General features: G+C 39.6%; 1 protein-coding gene across 1 annotated transcript in view; it reads left to right on the forward strand.

Moving 5' to 3' along the window:
* The window catches only part of LOC144790705 (uncharacterized), a 43,434-nt gene extending 32,247 nt beyond the window's left edge, over positions 1 to 11,187 (forward strand). Inside the window, exons 3-4 of the mRNA XM_078665425.1 lie at positions 5,001 to 5,086; positions 8,199 to 11,187. Coding sequence (XP_078521551.1) covers positions 5,001 to 5,086; positions 8,199 to 8,273 — 161 coding nt within the window. The 3' untranslated portion in view covers positions 8,274 to 11,187. The remainder of the gene's footprint in view (positions 1 to 5,000; positions 5,087 to 8,198) is intronic.
* Positions 11,188 to 19,257: the final 8,070 nt, after the last annotated feature.

A 19,257-nucleotide genomic window follows, 5' to 3' on the forward strand; every position in this document is an offset into this window, starting at 1 on the left:
TGCTTTCAAATTCTGGTCACCCTACCTTGGGCAAGAAGTACAAATGACATCCCCTCCTATAATTAGCATTTAGCCATACACCACTTCCTCTTTTATTGATGAGTTAGACTCTTTAGTCCATGAAGGGGTAGCCAAAGAACTTTTTTCTTTTGGTCATACTCCTCCCAGAACCAATGTTCAACTTGCAGCCCCAGATTATTGTTAGATGCTTGAACCCGTTGCTTGGCTAGTCAAGATTGTAACTAGGAGTAACCAAACAAATATATTACCATCAGAAAATAGAGGATAACAAATATCAGAGGTGGGATAATATCCACCTCCTTTGTTTTTGTTTTGAATAAAATCAGGATATTATCCAGGAGAATCTGCAGTTTTATTTCAAGATAGGAGGCTATATTATGCTGGTTCAAACCCTTTGCACACCTGTTAAAGATGCATGTTCTCAGGTTTGCAATGCAAAGTTTTAGACTTAGACACCATTGGCAGCAAACACCATGGCTGGCCAAATGGCTAGCTACGCCACTGTTCCCGGCCTGTGTTTGTACCACACCACCCATTTCAACCAATACTGACCAGTGATTCTTTAGCCAAGATATCTGGGGTAGGTGACTACTACAGGCCCTCATTCCAAGTTGCATGTGATTTTATCGTTAATCCTTCCCAGTATCATGCAGTTAAAAGTTAAACCCACAGAATGGGGATTCATCCTATAGGAAAGTTTTTTGAGTTGTAAAACCACATGGCATTACATACATTTTCCACCAGCTCTGAGTAAGTAGTAAATGTATGCCGGAACTTCTAAGTAGGGTGGGTGATGAAGGATGGGTTTGGAGGAGTAATGGAGGAAAGGGAAAGGAGGTTTCAGGCAGGGTGGAGCATTGTATTCAGAACAAAAACTTGGAATGACTCTTGTCTGCTGCTGCAGCCAAAGCCTCTTGCCAATTTACTGGGTGGAATTACTGTGTGCTAAAATTGGGACTGGCTCACACACATCTGGAAAACAGGTGTAGAAAAAAGGACCCACTTGGAATAATGTGGACCAGAATTCCATAATGTAATTCCGTTCCATCTGACTCTTTAGGAGAGACCAAATGTAAATACCTCAAGCTTCAGACTCCATGTTTTTTCATAAATATGCATCAATTTATGACAAGAACAACCACATGGTTGTTTCACGTTTAAGGGAAAGTAGGATTCCAGTCCTGAAGAAAGCCCTGCACCCTTTCTGGGCCACCAAGAGGGCTGAAACCTGTTGACTTGAATGGATGTAAGACTCATATTAGTGTCTTACACATCACATATTCTTGTTTTAATCTTTTCCTCACTAGTCATTCAATAAAGTGTAATATCTATAGGGGTGGTGAACGGGATTTGTAATCCTCCTCTGGATCCTCTGCCTCTTTCTCCCTGTAAGTACCCTCAGTGTAACTGAGGGCCTGTCTGCCATTAGAGGATTCTTAGGGCTGACCGATGATGAAGCATGACACCTAGGGGTGTGTGTGAGGTCATCCCATATACTTGTATTACTATGCCTCAGGTCCTCTACATTGACAATAGGGACACATTATTGGTATTATTGAGAACAAGTGTGTTTCTCATTTAACCTCATATGGGACATGTTTGCTCAATTGTGATAGCGTCTTTCAATTCAATTCAATTCAATTCAATTTCAAAGTTTTATTCGGTTTAAAATCACAAACCATAAAAGCATCCTAAAAATCATAAACATATGCACATCACAAGATTATAAAATTCATTAAAAACAACACATCTGATTAAAATTCCAGCAACAAACACCAAAAGCCCATGTACATAAGGTGGTATATGCAAAATGTCTAGTTTGGTACAGTTCTAAGGCAGGGGGATTTCTTGTCTTCACAATATATACAATGACGTATATTTAAAATTGGCCACAAAATTTAACAGCTCAATAACAGACCCCAGAAATCAATAGGCACAAAGTGCACAGTGCAAAAAGGACCATTTCAGCGGGAATTTAACTCCATAGGCACAAAGTGCACAGTGCAAAAAGGACCATTTCAGCGGGAATTTAACTCCATTCATACTTATGTTTTTCTCATACCAAGCTAAAGTGCATTAATACAAAATTTCCATCAATATTTCAAAAAGGTATGATACAAAAAGTGCAAATGTGATAAGATATGTAGTATACAGAACACAGGATATAACTTGGGACATCATCAATTTGTGACCCGTTTACTTCTGGTTTTCTCACCATATATCAGGCTAAAATACATTTAATTAAAAATTCCACCAATATTTCTAAAAAGCATGATCAAGAAAGTGCAAGCTATAACACAGGTTATAGCTTGAGTCCTCATTCATCATTTTGTGACCCAATTTCCTCATAAACAAGTGCATCAAGATGTGAGTGTTTGCATAATATTTTAATTGCCTTCTGGATAAAAACCGTCACTACATAGCAAACGGCAAGATTTTTGTGGTAGGTGAAATAATACTTCATCAGATATGTTTAGTTCTGAAGAGTAACATATTTATTTAATTGAGTTCTTCCGAGTAGAAATCTGTGGCTCTCCCTCTGGCTGGTCAATCTGTAACTGCCACAGAGTAGAACTGTACAACCTCATAGGAATGTGGAACGCACTAACCACAGTGCTCCACACTCCATAACTAACATGGAAGATTACAACAATTTTCTAGGCCACAAACGTATTCAAAGGCAGGTTTATATAAAAATAGACTCTTCCTTAAGAACAGAGGGCGTAAAAGACCCTTCCTTTATTCCCCTATAGAAATCACAAATAAAATGAAGTGCAACGTTGTCTGGTTTGATTTACCGTCACAGGGACACTTTGGCAAATTTCAATTCCACGTACCCATTTTTGGAAAAGCTATTACAAAATGAGCTAATCCCATGCGTAATCTTGTAAAGTAGAATCTATGTGTTGTGCTTGTGACCTGTAATAAGTATTTTGTATCCCTATCCCAAAGGTCCCTCAACCAAATGCGTGAGTCCATCAGACTAGTCTTCAGTTCTTTTTTGTCATACTCACGTATTTGGGAGGGGTTTTCCAGAGCAATATCCGTGGCGCATTCACTTAAGAGATTTCTGATATATCAGCCAATGGGTTTTATTTCCATGGTCGAGTGCAATATAGTCTTTAATACCATCTTATGTAAACTTTGTGCCCTCTTTACTACATATCCTGTACCAGGTGTTTAAACTTATAGTGCTTATAAAGTCACTGATATACGGTGCCCGCAGTTCTTTATGTACACTATATGTAGGGGTGGAGTTGGGTACGGCTAGCAACCTTCGTAAAAAAGCATTTTCTTGAGTATGAAGAATTGTACAATTTGCCGACCCCCAAAGTGTTACACCATAACAGATTCCACTAAGGCACTTCCTCTCATATAGTGTCATGATATCCCTGATAGGTTTGTTACCCATCTTTTTTGAGAATCTAAAAATTGCTATGGTCGTCCTAAATGTTTTTAGTTTACAGTGCTCAATATGGGCTCTCCAGTATCAATTTGCTGTAAAAACTAATCCCAGGTATACAACTGAATGTGTTGCTTCAATAGGGACACTGTTTACATGATGAATCTTGGTTTTTACTCTTCCTTTCCCACACACCATCGTTAATGTTTTTTTCAAGTTGAGTACTAAATTCTTTTCAAGCATGAATTCTGCAAATTTTTCTATGAGGGACTCGAGCCCATTCACAGTTCTCGAAAAAAAAGAACTGCGTCGTCCGCATAGAGTAAAGTTGGAACAGGGCATTTGCCAACTCTTGGGACGCCTGCATTTAATTTTTGTAACCCCTCATCAACTCTGTTTATATATAATGAAAAAGGAGAGGGGCAAGCACACATCCCTGCCTAATTCCCTGTGTTACCCTAAAACTTGTTGTACACTCTCCTTCTAGCCCATAACGGCCTCTACTGCTCAAGCGACTATAAATTTGTGAAAGATTTATAACAATATAATTTGGTGCACTCATGTGAAGCAACGTTTGCCACAACTTTGAGTGTTTTACCAGGTCAAAGGCACTAGTAAGATCAACATAACAATCGTATATTTACCAATCAGGAGATGCAAATTGAAACATTGTTCTATTGTCCCTATTTCCCTTCTGAAGCCATATTGTCTTTCAGTGATAATTTTATTTTCCCCTGCCCACAATTCTAGACTTTTCAGCAATATCCTGCCCATCAATTTCAAAGTTGTATCGAGGAGAGAGATCGGGCGATAACATTTAGCATCACTCCTATTGCCCTTTTTGAATATCGGGACGATAATGCTTTCACTCCATGTTTTTGGTACCAGGCCCTCAGCAATAGTATAAAACACTTTTTGTAACAGAGGTGCCCAAAAACTCATCTTAAATTTAAAGATATCTATGGGGACCCCATCAACACCAGGAGCCTTTCCATGTGCACTTTTTTCTAGGGCCAACATAACTTTGTGAAGAGTAATAGGGTCCAGATTTGGGGCGTACATGGTTCTAAAATTATTATTTTTTTATAGTTCAAAGATGCCGTTGGAATCACTATTTAATGGTAAAACACAGGTTTCCTTGCATGAAATAAAAAACCTGTATGAAAGGACTTATCCAATCTTGGGGTTGTACTAAACTTTCAATTTTTGCAGCTAGTGTCTTTCATGTTTAAGACATACTCAGCGAGCATCTACTCAAGCTTGGAATAGGCAAGTTGTTGGGCATGAATTTCTGATCTTATTGATCATTGAATTGAGCTTTTATCAACACACCCACCATTCTCTCCTTAAAAAGAAGATAGAAAGCAGAGATGCATCTGCCACTATGTAAAACATACTGAGTAAAGAAATACTCAGGTAAATAAACATGTTCCCTATTAATAGGTATCAAATATGTGTAAGGAATTACAAACAATTGCCATAAATCTGATTTCAGGAATGTGGGCATGTCTGATTAGGCTAAGGGCTAGAAATATTTCATGGTTTAATAACCGTCCTTCACTTGTTCTCTTCATAGGTGATACTCACATCCATCTGTCCTTGGGATTATCCACCCTTCTGAATCTCACAGACACTGCAGTCAGGGAGAGGATTCTACAACAAGTAAGTAATAGGCTTGATGCATGGATGGGGTTAGCATGTTCCAAAACACAGGGCCCTTTGTCTTGATTTTTCTTTCTCCATTCTGGTTTCACACAAATATTCAACCTGATTCACAAATAATTTGTTGTGACAACCTCTTGTAGCACTTCTGAATAGGAGTACAACAAGCGTGAGTCGCACGCATTCAAAGTAAAATGCTTGTGAATGAGGCGCCTAGTTTTGCGAGATTCAAATGGTGGGGAAAAAAATTGAATACCCTTCTGTAATACATTTAGGGCCAGATGTACGACCGTTTTGTGTGGTTCAAAGGGGTTTTAGACCTGTTTGCGACCAAACAACGTGTGGCCAATATACAAACCCTATTTTGCGAGTCGCTAATCAATTAACGACTCGCCAAATAGGGTTAGTGACTCGCTATTAGGAAGGGGCGTGCCAAGGGTGCCCCTTCCTAATTGAGAGTCCAGAACTCATGTATGAATGTTTTGCAACTGCAATTGCGGTTGCAAAACACTCACAGTTTACCACCCTTCTCAGAAGGGTGGTAAGGCACTCGCAAACGGGACCCCTTCCCCTTTGGGAATGCATGACCAAATATTTTTAAGAGCCGGCAGTGGTCCCAGGGACCATTGCCTCCCCTTAACAAAATGAAACTGAAAAGTAAAATTATTAGTTTTTAGATGCATCCCGCTGCATTAAAAACAAATACTGCTTTATTGACAAAGTAGCCCCGGACAGGGTGTTTTGCGGACCCTAGCAGGCCACCATCCCTGGGAGTGCTAGCCATTCCCAATGGGGTCGCAAATTGCAGCAGCCTTATTAATATTTATGAGGCACGCAATTTGCGACCCCATTGGGAATCACAAACAGTGTCTCAGACACTGTTGTACACAGCAGTTTACGACTCACAAATTGCGTCTCGCAGTTTGTCGCAATTTGTGCTTCGAAAAATGCTATGGTCATACATCTGGCCCTGAGACCTAATTTCTAAAGTTCACTTGGTCCCTTGCTCATAATATATAGGCACAGACTAATACAGAGGTATTCCAGGTATGACGCAGGGCACTCTCGCGGTGGATTGGTGGGGGGTTATGAATTAATCTCAGGGAGAGCCCCAAGCTCTGTCCAAGAGGTTCATTTAGTTTTTAGCTGGGAAAAATTGACAATCATGGTGAAAACATTGCTATTAGGGGTCGGCGTAATGTTTCATTCAGCCTGTGGGATTGGTGGAATTTTAGCGACTCCGCGTTACTCTTTGATGCATTGTTCTGACAAAATTTAGCCAGCCGCCCCATGGCAGAATTGTTCTCTGGCGAGGCTCCAAGAAATGTGAGTTGGCAAGCACAAGCGAGATTTGGCATCCCATAGTGCGATTTTCTAACACTGTTGGATGAATGCAGTCATGAGCAGTCATGGTCAAAAGGCTGCAGCTCTGGTAGATTTGCTGCAGCTCAAGATTTTCTACTCGAGCGGCTGCAAAATCAATTCGAATGACTGCGCACTGTTGCACAATGCATGGTGCAGTTCGCGCTGATTTTTCATTGCTGCTCGCGCTCCTGGAGCCAAGTTTAAGTGCGAGATGCACATTTTCGGATGTTGGCGGAACTCCGCTGAGTTTTATGTAACTCTGCGGACTTCCACGGAGTGAAACTCTGTGGGTTCCGCCCACCCCTAATTGCTATGCTTTCAGTGAATAAAAGCAGAGTGGCCATTCCATAATAGACTATTGATCAAAACATTTGGCACTCATGCCCTGGCTGAAAAAGAGGTAGCAAATCACCCTCCTCCTTGCCCCCCCCCGCCACCCAGCTCCCATTTCTGATAAAGGGTCACTATGTGGACACTTCCACACTTTTACTGAGCCTGGGCTACCAATGGTATGTTGGCAATCATGTATTTGATTAGATTTTTAAAAGGTATAGTTGAACCTAACTACATTGTCTGAACTACTAAATATGTTCAGAACTCCCATTTTGGGCCCATTTCTTGTGAGCCATTCTCAGCCAGCCCTGGCGTTTTAGCCAACTATGCAACTGCATTTTGGGATAGTAATTTCTCATTTAAAACAATAAGGAAAGGCTACCAAATTCCAGCATGCAAAGTGGTTTAGGCTTGAGGGCCAGAACTGGCTAGAGGTGCATCATAATTATCATTAATCGGGTTTTAGTTGACAAGGCATTTTTACAGATAATTCAGTGAGAAGTCTGTTGTCATTTATCATCACTGAAAACAACCCCGCTAAAATCTTGCGGTCACTGGTGGAAAATTCGTATGGTGCCTCCAAAAACTGTGATAAAAAAGCATGGGCTAGAGCCTTGCGTGAGACCACCAGTGGTTGGTGGAATGTCCTTCTGGAAGCTTAGCACAATGAAGAGCCTCAAATTTTAGGAAATTAATGCAGGCGCACCCAAAATGGGACTGACCCTCTGCCTTACAAATTGGCAATCAGAGATGCGCACATAGGTCTGGCCGAGAATAGTGTGAACACACCCATTATCTCCAAGCAGGGAAAGCAGCAGGGATTTCACATTGGGATGTAATCCTGATGAAACTTGAACCGGTATTAGTTGAAGAACCTCCATGATTGTGTGATGTTGATATTTCTACTGTGTAGACCTAGCTAGAAAGCAAAGGAGAACTGTACATCACTTGCGGCACTGGAAGACAAAGTAGATCAGATGTTCTGAGAATTACACAAATACAATTCATACATTACATTATACATTTTTAGGTTTAAGCACATGACGATTGTAGTAATCAAAATAAGAAAAAATGTATAATTGATTATAGTCTCTTCTTATTAAATGATGTTATCTTTCTCACAAATAATGTAGCTTAACCCATCAGGTGAATATTGTAAACAGTTTGCCTTTGATATCTATTAGACAGAGCAGGAGTGCTTCCCCTTTAGGTTAATTATTATGATTGTTTTGTTTTGGGTTTTGTCTTTATAAGGTTGACTACTCATGATGATATTGAAGAAATGCATGAAGAATTGATATGTAGCATGATGAAAACCAACAATTTTTTTTTTTTAAACTATTGTATCATCAAAGTCTAGTTCTGGGGTTATGTTTTTTCTGCATGAAACAACAACAATGTTTCTCTGTTGCAGCTGAACCAGTTCATGAGGAAATGGTTTCCTTACAGCAATATGACGCTGACCTGGAAGTCGGGCAGGGTCAAATAGACATGACGAAACAAGAGTTAAAGAAGAAGACATGCCTGCCCCACAGAGACAGCTTTGACCCCTCTTCTCTGGGTTAGAGCTGACAGTGGCGTATCATCTGTTGAACTGCAACTTATACAGTCCACCGCCTACTGCATATGCATCAATGCTGTGAATCACAGTTTTATTGTTATGTCATTATTTATGATCTAGAAGACATTCTTTCTTAAATGAAAGACATACATGGCAAATTTTGATTCTGGGCGAATTGCTGTAGTTTCACTGTCATAATGAGATGTGTTCAAACTTGAGCGGCCATCTTGAAATCAAACCATATCAAAACTGACCATTTTTCCAAATTCCTTTTAACATATAAAAATATTCAGTCAAGAACAACTCTCACATATGTTTTGCACACTACTAATAAGGTAGCCTTCAGAATGAGTGTCCACCTGTAGAACTGTTTGTATGAAGAATTTGGTATAGCCAATAACCTACTGGGGAAAATGTAGGAGTGGGTGAAATTCGAAATAAGAAGTTTGAAAGGTAATGGAAACCTACACATATTTAAAGCTTCAAAATATTTATCAACATTCATTTTTTGGATTTGGAAATACAAATATTGCTGTTGCAACATTTCAGTTCCAAAACTCCAATTTAAATTCTAAAATGAAAGGGCAGGAGTTCCCCAAAAAATTACATAGATGTTATGATTCTTTTATATTTGCAAAAAATGAGTTTCAAATGTAAGTTGCATTTGAAATTAAAGGCTCTCAGATATCAAATTGATCAATCAGGAATCCAAATCACATGACGTGAATAAAGCAGAGTCAGATACAAGTTGTAGCCAAGTATTAGCCATCAGGTGTGTCTTCTAAATTGCCATATCTGTTTACTATATCATCTTATTCTTACACTTATATTCAAGATATTTTAGTAAATTAAAATGTTATTGTAATAGTCTTCTGCGGGGTGCGAAATTTGAAACATTGGTGTTTGCCCTCTGCAAAAAGTTGGCAACCTATGAAAAGAATCACAGATGAAAAGCCCTGCAATAAAAATATTTTGCAAGACAAAGGCCTAAACAAACCTATTTTTTCTGACTAATATTTTCAAAAAACATTTGGTAAATTATCCTTTGCAGAAAATATTCTCACACATACCTATATTTATCAAAGCTTAGAGTGATACATAAAATACTGACACAACAATAATCAGGCAGACGTACAGACACATGTATGACAAGCCTACTGATTAATGGAGAGAACCTGTTTTGGATTTGAGTGACATAGTTTAGTAAATTCCACTACTGGATTCACCATGATTCCCACCAATTCCTCCACAAATTAGAAGTTCTCCATTGCCTCCAAACTCTAAAGAGACACTTGTGGAAATCATTTCAGGATTCATCCATGAGTATGACCTAAACGTGCAATAAATTCAACATCTGCCTTACTTATAACATAGTACATCAATCATGCCATTATTTCTGAGAAATGAAGCCTTTAAGGTGGTATGGGTACATGGTCAGTGAAGAAAAGGGTATGCATTGTGAGTTGCTCGGCCAGCCTTCAGCAATCAAAGCTCAGTGACACCCTATTGGACTGGGTGGAGGATGCTGGCTCCTCTATTCCCCTTCTTGCACTTTAGTTGTGAATAGTCAGCAAAGCCCAAATTTACAAGCACTTACATTTGACACCAACACTGCCAACAATAAAATACTGTGAATAATATTTAATTTAGTGTGATGCTATTTATGAAACTAACACATATCATTTGAAGAAGCAAATACAGAACACTTTGTTTCCAAACTATCAATATGAATGGCAAGTTCATCCGTATGAAAATGAAATATTAAATTAAATTAAAAGGAGTGCCATTTTATCCAGTTATATGGACATTTCTTGTTAATACTTTTGTGGTGTGCTTTTCAATGTCTTATTTAGCAGTATATCAAATTGGAAGGCCACTTCGGAATTTGTTTTTTTAAAGTTAACATTACAATGAATGCCATGAAAAACATATTGCCAGACCCAATCACAGATTAAGCTATTCCCACACTTGTACAACATAAGAATTTGCTAATCAGAGTTTTTATTAAATGATAAGAGTGTTTCACCAATACAATTGGCTGTCACCTGTTTACAGCACCCTCTACATATGAAGTCAAACAAGGCTTTCTATTTCTTAGTAAACTGTGGGTTAAGCCAGTTACTAAAGGAGCCATTCAGTGTGGAGAAGAAAAAAAATATCTTTACCCAGTCCAGCATCTCTAACAATTAGCAGCAGTCGGCGTTACAGAATGTTACTTTATTTGATGATATTTGCTTGGGTTTTGAGGTCTATTGTGACATTATTGTTCACTGGAGAACCCCGTTTAATGTCTAGAGATGTTGCGCATGATCAAATAGCAACACATCTGGGCAAGTTATCCACCTCTTTCCTAGAGAACAATTGATTCCACATAAACCTAATTATCTTTTTTTGTTACTCAGACAGGGGCTTGCATGGAACAGTTGTTAGAAGTTCTGTTGGTTAAAAGCAGAAAGCCAGAGCAACATTGTCAATTTGTGATGCCACTGGCAATTTGTGTTTATTAATGATTCTGCATTAGCAATTTCTTCTTTAGCAAGTGTGAATCATAATGATCCATAATCATTCTTAGGTATTATTTTAGTACATAAGGAATCATAAATTGTGAATTGCTAATTAGCATAAATTCCAATTTTGTATTGTTATTTTTGTACTTGATGCACCTAGTTTTGTGAGAATCTTTGCATTGCGAACCTGATTTAACAAAGCAATTACCAGTGGCAAATACTATTCCTCAACATACATTTTATAGAGGACTCTATATTCTGCACATGGTCTCAATTCAAGCCCTTTCTCTGGAACAAAAAATAAAGGAGAAGAAGCTGGTGACTGGGAAGGCCTAATAAACTCATTATTCATTTTTTCATTTAAGTACTGCTTAAGTTATTTTGTTTTTGATTAAGTGAGCGTACACACTAACTACAAGTTATTGATAACCTTGTTCCAGATCAGTCTAACAATCATAACGTCTATGTGGGGACAACACGTTTGCTTTTTTCCTAATAAATTCTTCACTGGACTCTTCGTGACAAGAGAGCAAGTAAGTTGCACAAAGAATAGCTGGATTAATACCATTTTCTACAAGCTTTTTAGAAGGATGACTCTCCCCAGACTTATATGCAGTCAGACAGCTGCCCTGACAAAAATTCATGAACGACATACACAAATTCACAGTCAAATGGCAAGTCAAAGCAATAGTTTTCTTTATTGTTAACAAAGCAGATCAACAAATTCATCTTTGTTTGGAAATATACTGACCTGAAGACAAGAATAACTATCAACTGCCTTGACTTCCTCAGGAACCTTTTTCTAAATTACAGAAATTTGCAAACATTAAGCAAACTTACTGTCCATATAGCTTTCTGATGTTCCTGAATGTAAAAGGATAGATGTCACATTATCCCATCCTTATGACAAAGGTTTTGTCATGGGAACTATCAAATGAGCTACTGTGGACCACACAGCATTCATTGCCCATTTAGGAACTAATTTAATGTATTCACTTGATAAGGCAGCTCCTTTCATTGCCCAAGGAACTTATAGCATAATTTAGAGTTTGGCGACGGGTACTCCATCACAAAAGTTACAGATATTTAATTTGCCTTGTTACTAGGGAATTATCTCCTAGTATAGTTGTAATAAGGTGGAAGGGCTAGTCGTTCCATGTGTGAAGGAGTTCTAGACTGTCAAACTGTAATTGAGGCCCCTAGGTTTTGGCTACCTTTTGACTTTCAATTGGAACTGTCAAGCTATACTAAACTTGCAATCCAAATCCTGCAAGAGTGATGATGTTTCATCTGTATCTAACTTGACACTACTACAGTGTAGGTTTGCTTTACACCCGAAGTAAGAGGAATGGGACAAGAGAGAGAAACAGAGACAATGGATAGCATCACACTGCCTGGTTGAACATCTATCCTTACTTTTACACTGTTGCAGTGTAGATATTAAGAAACAAAAGGACATGTTTAGATGGCTGTAGAGAGGACCTTGAAGTTTAACTTCTGAAGAATGTAAATGATATACTTGTGCACACTCTCTGTGTTTTCCACTCTCAATTATGAAAAGCAACTTAGCATTTTATCTGAGCTGAAATGTAATTAAGGGTGATATAATAACAGTGAATCACACTCAAGGTTATAACGTGTGCTGATGAGTGCTGTCTTCAATATTATGAACTAGCTTGCCAAGATTCTAAGGTCATTCAATGTAACAAGTTGAGAACTGTAGCAAGAAATGCATCCATTAGTATTGCACATCTTAGTTATACTCCTGGTAATTACATATCAGCTGTTACTGATATCACATACTATACAACATTAATTATGTGCGAGCATGATTAGCCTACAAGTATTAGTAAGTAATCACATAAAACTCTTTGTGGAATAAACAAGAGTCATAGAGTTCAGCATCTTAATGATAACACCGTATGACATTAATACGAGCATTAGAGTTTGTAATCCTTATGAATGACTTCTTGGGAAAAAAACAAGGGCTATTAAGTTTGAAATCATAATGGTTGACTCCTTTCTGAAAACAACAATATATCTTTGCAAGTGTGATGTGAGTTACTTCTCTTACTTCAGTGTGTCTGTGGTTGATTTCACAGAAGAACATTTGTCAAGGATTCCAACACATGATCCCAGCTGTAACAACTATCATGATTGCCTAGCAAGGATGCCATGGAGCATGAGGAACTTATATGCTATGTCTGGGAGACCTTACCCAGTGTAAGGATAAATCTCGAGCACTCCTGTGGCGTCAAACGTGCTGGAATTCTTAATAATAAAGTGAACAAAATTAGTTCTTCTCAGAGTGGAAATCAAATTTTAATTCTGTTGACGGCAAACATCATATTGTGTCATATGATAAAACGTCCATGGTAGATCAATTCAATTTTAGTGACATAGAAAATGATTGTATTCCATTAACCATCGTTGTCACGTGGGTTACGTTAGTGAGCTGTATCCCCTATGCATTTCGAGCATAGCTCTTCTTCAGGGGGAAAATTCGTCTAGTAACTCGGTAAGCATATATCCAAATGTAGAAGTGAACTCCGTGGTGACTGAAGTTAGCATGTTAAGTTATATGCTAGGCATTCAAGATGGCTGCCATGATTAGCAAGTCCTGTTAGTGTCCTGAGGTCCCATGGGACAAGTAGTCCTATTTGTCTTTACATAGCTTTTTTAGGATGCACTCCCTAATAGGGTACAACTCTTCTATTCGCATAGCTCACACACGCTGTGTTACCTCCCATCCTCTTCTGCTACTCACAACATGCATGTTCAGAATAGAGTCAAATGCTGGATTTGCACATAAAGGTAAGCATATTTCAAGCCAGATGCTGACAGCAGCACTGTCAAAACATGTTTCTTAATTGATCTAGGTTTATTTCTTCAGTCAGTAACAAAATGACTAGACTTTCCACAATATAAACATAGCTTATGTGTAATTCTTTCTTCTTTAGATTTCAGTCTTGTTAATTGTGTGGGTTCTTACCTTTCCCTGACTATCGTTTCATCTAATCTAGGCTGGACTACTGATACTTTAGCTTTATCTGAAGAGTATTCAGATAAATGACAACAAACTTTACCATACATATATGCATGCTACACTTCCGTTATGTTTTTGCAAACATTACCTGGTTGATCCAGTGGGACTCTTTGCAAGAGTATACATGGACCAACTTACCACAGCAGGTTTCAAGGAACAGAAAGGTCATGACCCACTCATCTCCCTCAGTAAACCTGAAGTTATTGCTTCATGGGCATATCACAATACCAGAGACTATCAGAGTCACATATGTATTGTTGATGTGAATTCTGGCATCCCTTCACCACAAGTGCACACAGAAAAGAGATCTGCAAATACATTGTTTAAGGTTCAGTGTAAGACAATTTTACTGCAGAATAAATGAAACAAAAAACTTAGCAATAGCTTTAGAGTAATCAGAGAATGTAAATATTATGAAACCCTGCAGCATGTTCTACATTATTAAGAGTCCCTGTGTGACTAACCTATAAAAAGTATTGCCATAATGAGGGCCAGCAGTTCAACAGAATCTACACACACTTGTTCCTTTACATCCTTTATATTTGTCCGAACAGTTGACCTATCTGCCAGCCAAGGCAGTCTACATGAGAAGAAAGGATAAGGGACATACAGCGCAGATGGCCTTAGGTAGCTCAACTCAGAGCTCAGAACTGCACTATTCTGCTTTCTAAAATGTAATCAAAGTCCTCACCTCTGTCTCTGAGAGAGCTATGAACAGCTAAAATATACACACTAAGACATTTATGATGACACAAATAAACCTTGTGATGCAAGGTGAGATGTGTGAAAATGTGAGAATTCCCCTGCACACTGTTGTGAAAGCCTAAAGGGATTCTGCTTTCACATAAATGCCAGAATGCCCACAAGGGTAACTCTATATAATAAGTTGACATCCATATAGTATATTTTAATACGCAAAAAGAGGCCCCAACGCAATCAATCAATCAATCAATCAGTCATAGCATTTGTAAAGCGTACTACTTACCCGTGAGGGTATCAAGGCGCTGGGGGTGGGGAATGCTGCTACTGGTCAAAAATCCAGGTCTGAGGAGTCTTTTGAAGGTCAGCAGGTCTTGGGTTTGCCGTAGGTGGATGGGGAGGGTGTTCCAGGTCTTGGGGGTGAGGTGGGAGAACGCAGTTTCTCATTGATCTGTACAGCAGGTATGGGCTCGTGCGAGGAGGAGCTGGGCAATGCACATGAGTTAGCCCAGTTAGCTCCAAGTCTGATATCCCCTGAAAGATTATCAATACGTCTGACAAACAAAATAAATCAATATTTGCCTCTCTGAAATATATTGGGATATCATCAGCATACATGAAGATGCAATGTAGATGTCTCTTATCTGGAGACCCCAGTTTGCTCTGATCTCACGAGTTAGCCCAGTTAGCTCCCAAGCCTAATATCCCCTGAAAGATTATCAATACATCTGAAGAACAGAATAAATAAATATTTGCCTCTCTGAAATATATCGGTATATCATCGGCATACAAGGAGATGCAATGGAGATGGTTCTTATCTGGAGACCCAGTTTGTTCTGGTCTCATGGATCGTAGCCTCTACGGGTTCAGGAGTGAGTGGGCAGTCCCATTGCCTCCTGCTTCAACTCTGATAATTTGTTTTCTGAACCAATATTTTTCCAGCATCTGAAGCATATGTATTTCCAGTTTACAGCATCAAATGCCTTTTCTAGGTCTAAAGCCGGGCACATAGAGTAAGGACAGGTTTGGGGGCCCCACCCCCAGTGTCAAACGGATGCCTAATGTTAACGGATGTGCTGTGCCTGAGAATAAAGCAATCCCGGTCTGAGTGGAGTAATCCTGGGAGAAGTTTAAGACACTTACTGGAAGGTATGTTACTAAAAATGCAGTACTCATTATTTAAAATTGACATCTTCTGTAAGCGGCTATAGGAGTTGAGTCTCAACCCACATAATGTGTAATAGTTGTCTCATGATTGGAGGGGGTATATAGGCCTTTTGTTGAGAGGCTTTGTAGAAAGTTGACAATGGGAGACCAATAATATGGCAAAGGTTCTATAAACATGGCAGGAAGCCCATCAGAGCCAGAGGTTTTACTTATCAGTAGTTCCAACAGGGCCCTCTAATTTCCTGCTCATTGATTGGCTTCTCCAGATTTGCAGCCAGTAGGGGGGTAAATAGCGAATTGTTATAGTGGATAAATAGCTTGAGATCTTGTCCACTGATAGGGATATATGCTGAGTGCATTACCGTCAATAGAAATCATAAAAAGCGGAGCCCCGGGTAAGTGCAAAGTGCAACCCATGTTGTCGTGTGTTGTGAGTATTGTGACTTCAAGCCAAGGTGGGTGGACTAGTCTAGCAAGACATTTACCCATTTGATCCCACTCTGTGTTTGTTTTGGCCCAATAAAAGTTGTAATCAATACACTTCAGGAGCTCAAGTATTCCAGAGAGCAAGTTTATCTTTTTCTTGTAATAGTGCTGCTTTCCCCTATGTGCTCTTGGTTGCCTCCTGTTCCAACAGTTAACGTGAAGTTCTTGCTTAAAGGGAATTCATAATAGTTTTGTGATCATCAATTAGGGTACATAGGCTTGCTCCCTGCAAGCCAACAACCATCTTGAAAGCCTCCCAAATGATCATGGTTCTTGTGTTTGAAGCAAAATAAATTTTCAGTGGCCTCCTTCAACCTGTTGGTGAAGATGGCATCTTCCGGCTGAGCAGGTTGTAGTTTTCAGTTTCCCAGATAATACGCAGCCCTAATGAGTTGTGGTCAGAAGCTTTATTTTCTGATTTTTGTGGTGTGAGAAATGCAACCTTGTAGATCTCAGTGCATAAATTAAGATCAAGCCTGACATAAATGTTGCATGTTGGAGTAAAATGAAATGTCTAGTGTCTAATCTACTGATCAGTGTTGCAACCAGGCTTATCCTTGTGTATGACCAGAGATTGTGGGAGAGGAGAGTGGGACCTGCCTTGGATAGCATCTAAGAAGCAGTTGTAGTCACTTCGGAGAACCCAGGGAATGGCTGCCCAAGTGATAAAGTTTTAGAAAATTAAATTAGAACAAATGCATCACATTGGGAGCATGGATGCTGCCTAGGATTATTAACATGGCGTCTAGGGAGCCCTTTACCATGTCCTTTCTGCCAATAGGTCTAGACGGGTAGCGCGAGTCTTGAAGGGGCTCCCCAGATAAACCCACATTGCAGCCCTTCTAGCATAAGCTGAGTAGGAAGTTGAAAAAAAACAGCCCTCTACATCTATGTTGTAGTATCTCATGCTCTAACACTTTTTTGCTAGGGTAGCCCATTCCTCAAATGTTTCAGGTTAGGTTTTTTAATTTATCATATGAAAACGTGTGCATGTTAAAGTGCCCTACTTAAGGATCCCCAGAGCACATAATTAATTGATGACCTAATGGAGTGGACAGAGGGCATGGTCCTGACCAGGTGCTGAGCTAGCCCCTTGAAAGCTCCCTTCCCCCTCCAATTCTGAACTCCTAGACCGATCAGGCACAGAACCCATCCAAACGATAACAAAAGAAGGTAATGCAGGCTATGTGTTGTGGTGGTCATGGCACCTGCCAAAAGAACTAAGACATCTGGGAATGATGGGGGCGTAGTTCCATGTAACCAATGAACCACCGCTCATACCGCCTAATAGTCGAAACTAAGGTAGGACTCGGCTGCACCTTATCTCACAGAAGTTTGCTCTATTGCACAAGGTGTACCCCGTGATCACAAGGGACCTGGGGTTTCAATTAAGTATCAAGAACAGTAATCCCTAGTAAAACGTGATTGATCATATACTCGAAAGAATGATTGTCCACATTCAATAATCCTTCATATAACGCCATTACATTTCAACCACCAATAAATATCACAGTGCAGTGTGGTTAACAAAAATGCTTGGAGCTCAAGGAGAATGCGTGAAATATGCAGAAATATATACACATCACTATTTCCTTAAACTTAAGTCTCACATAGTACACATAGATGCAATGAAGTCTGCCTTAGCGTTTTGATCCATTAAAATAATAGGATCATAATCAGGATTCCATTGAAACAGGAGCATGAGGGATAATTCAGTATAATGGTGTTATATGAGGAGACACCCAAACGAGGTCCTAATGAGGAGCCACCACTGACCTACGATGCAAAAGTTATTTCTTCTGGCTCTATCTTCAGTATCATCGGACAGCCTTCAAGGAACCTCACCCAAGCAGGAGGGTCTTACAACTGTGATGTTGAGTCCAGCGCCTGAGGGAGCAGATCCTGTAGGATGGTTTTGTTATGTTGCACCTACTCTTTGAGTTTTCATTGGTCTTTTCTCAGTAAACCAGGGTCGATGACCACAATGATGATCTTGCTCTTAAGGGCACACTCAAAATGTTATTAAGTTTTCCAAAAGCAACTTCATTAGAGTCTGAGGATTGAACCAAAGGGTGTTCAACCCCAGCCCTGCCGGCAAATGCTGGAATGTCAAATTCCGATTTTTGGCCATTTGATAACTTTATTTCAGTCATAGACCATTAAAGTGCAGTTAAAATACATACAGAGCACAACAATAAAATCCATAAATATAAACAGTTAAAAAAAGAATTAAAAAGCTATTAAACAGTAAGTTATCAAAAGACAAAAATAGACAAAAAGGAGGGATACAATTGATTCATGTAACTTCCATTTAGCCTTAAACAAAGCCTTTCCTTCTGCGCCACATACCGTGGAGGAAGCGGGGAACAGCAAAAAACACAAGGGGGGAGGTATCATAAGTTAAAACCCTACATGCTTGCACACATTGCCTAAGTCCCAAGTTTCTACATAGGGGGATCAGCCAGCAATTCCCTATTTTACTGTACGCCGGACAGAAGAACAAAACATGCACAACATCTTCTCGGGTACAGTTGCAGGCTGGGCAGTTTCCCTCATCAGTGTTGGCCCATTTAGAGGTAAACGCCCTGATGGGCAGGGAGCCATGTCTCAGTTGGGTATATAGCTTCCTTGCAAGGGGAGGTTGCACTACATCTAAGAATTCCTCCCTCAGGGAATCAACTTTTACTAAGAGAAACTCAGCCGAAAGCTTGCCCAGAGTTGATGAGGACTGTAATGCATGAGTGTTTTGGTTCCTCACACAGGCCACCAACTCTTTCCTGGATATCCTCGGGCAGCTCAACGAGGGGGTCTCCCATAACTGGGGCAAGCCTACATAATAGATAAGGGCCTTAATGTGGGATAACCAGGTGATGTTTTTGTTCTTTATCTGTCCCTAAACCTCAAGAAACTCCGCTCTATAGGCAGCAAGCTTGGGTACAGACCAGAGCCTTCTCCAGTAGAGCAGAGGTCGAGCGGCTACCAATTCCTTAATTGATTCCAGACCCAG

The sequence above is a fragment of the Lissotriton helveticus genome, chromosome 11, assembly GCF_964261635.1.
Source record: "Lissotriton helveticus chromosome 11, aLisHel1.1, whole genome shotgun sequence".
Classification (NCBI taxonomy): domain Eukaryota; kingdom Metazoa; phylum Chordata; class Amphibia; order Caudata; family Salamandridae; genus Lissotriton; species Lissotriton helveticus.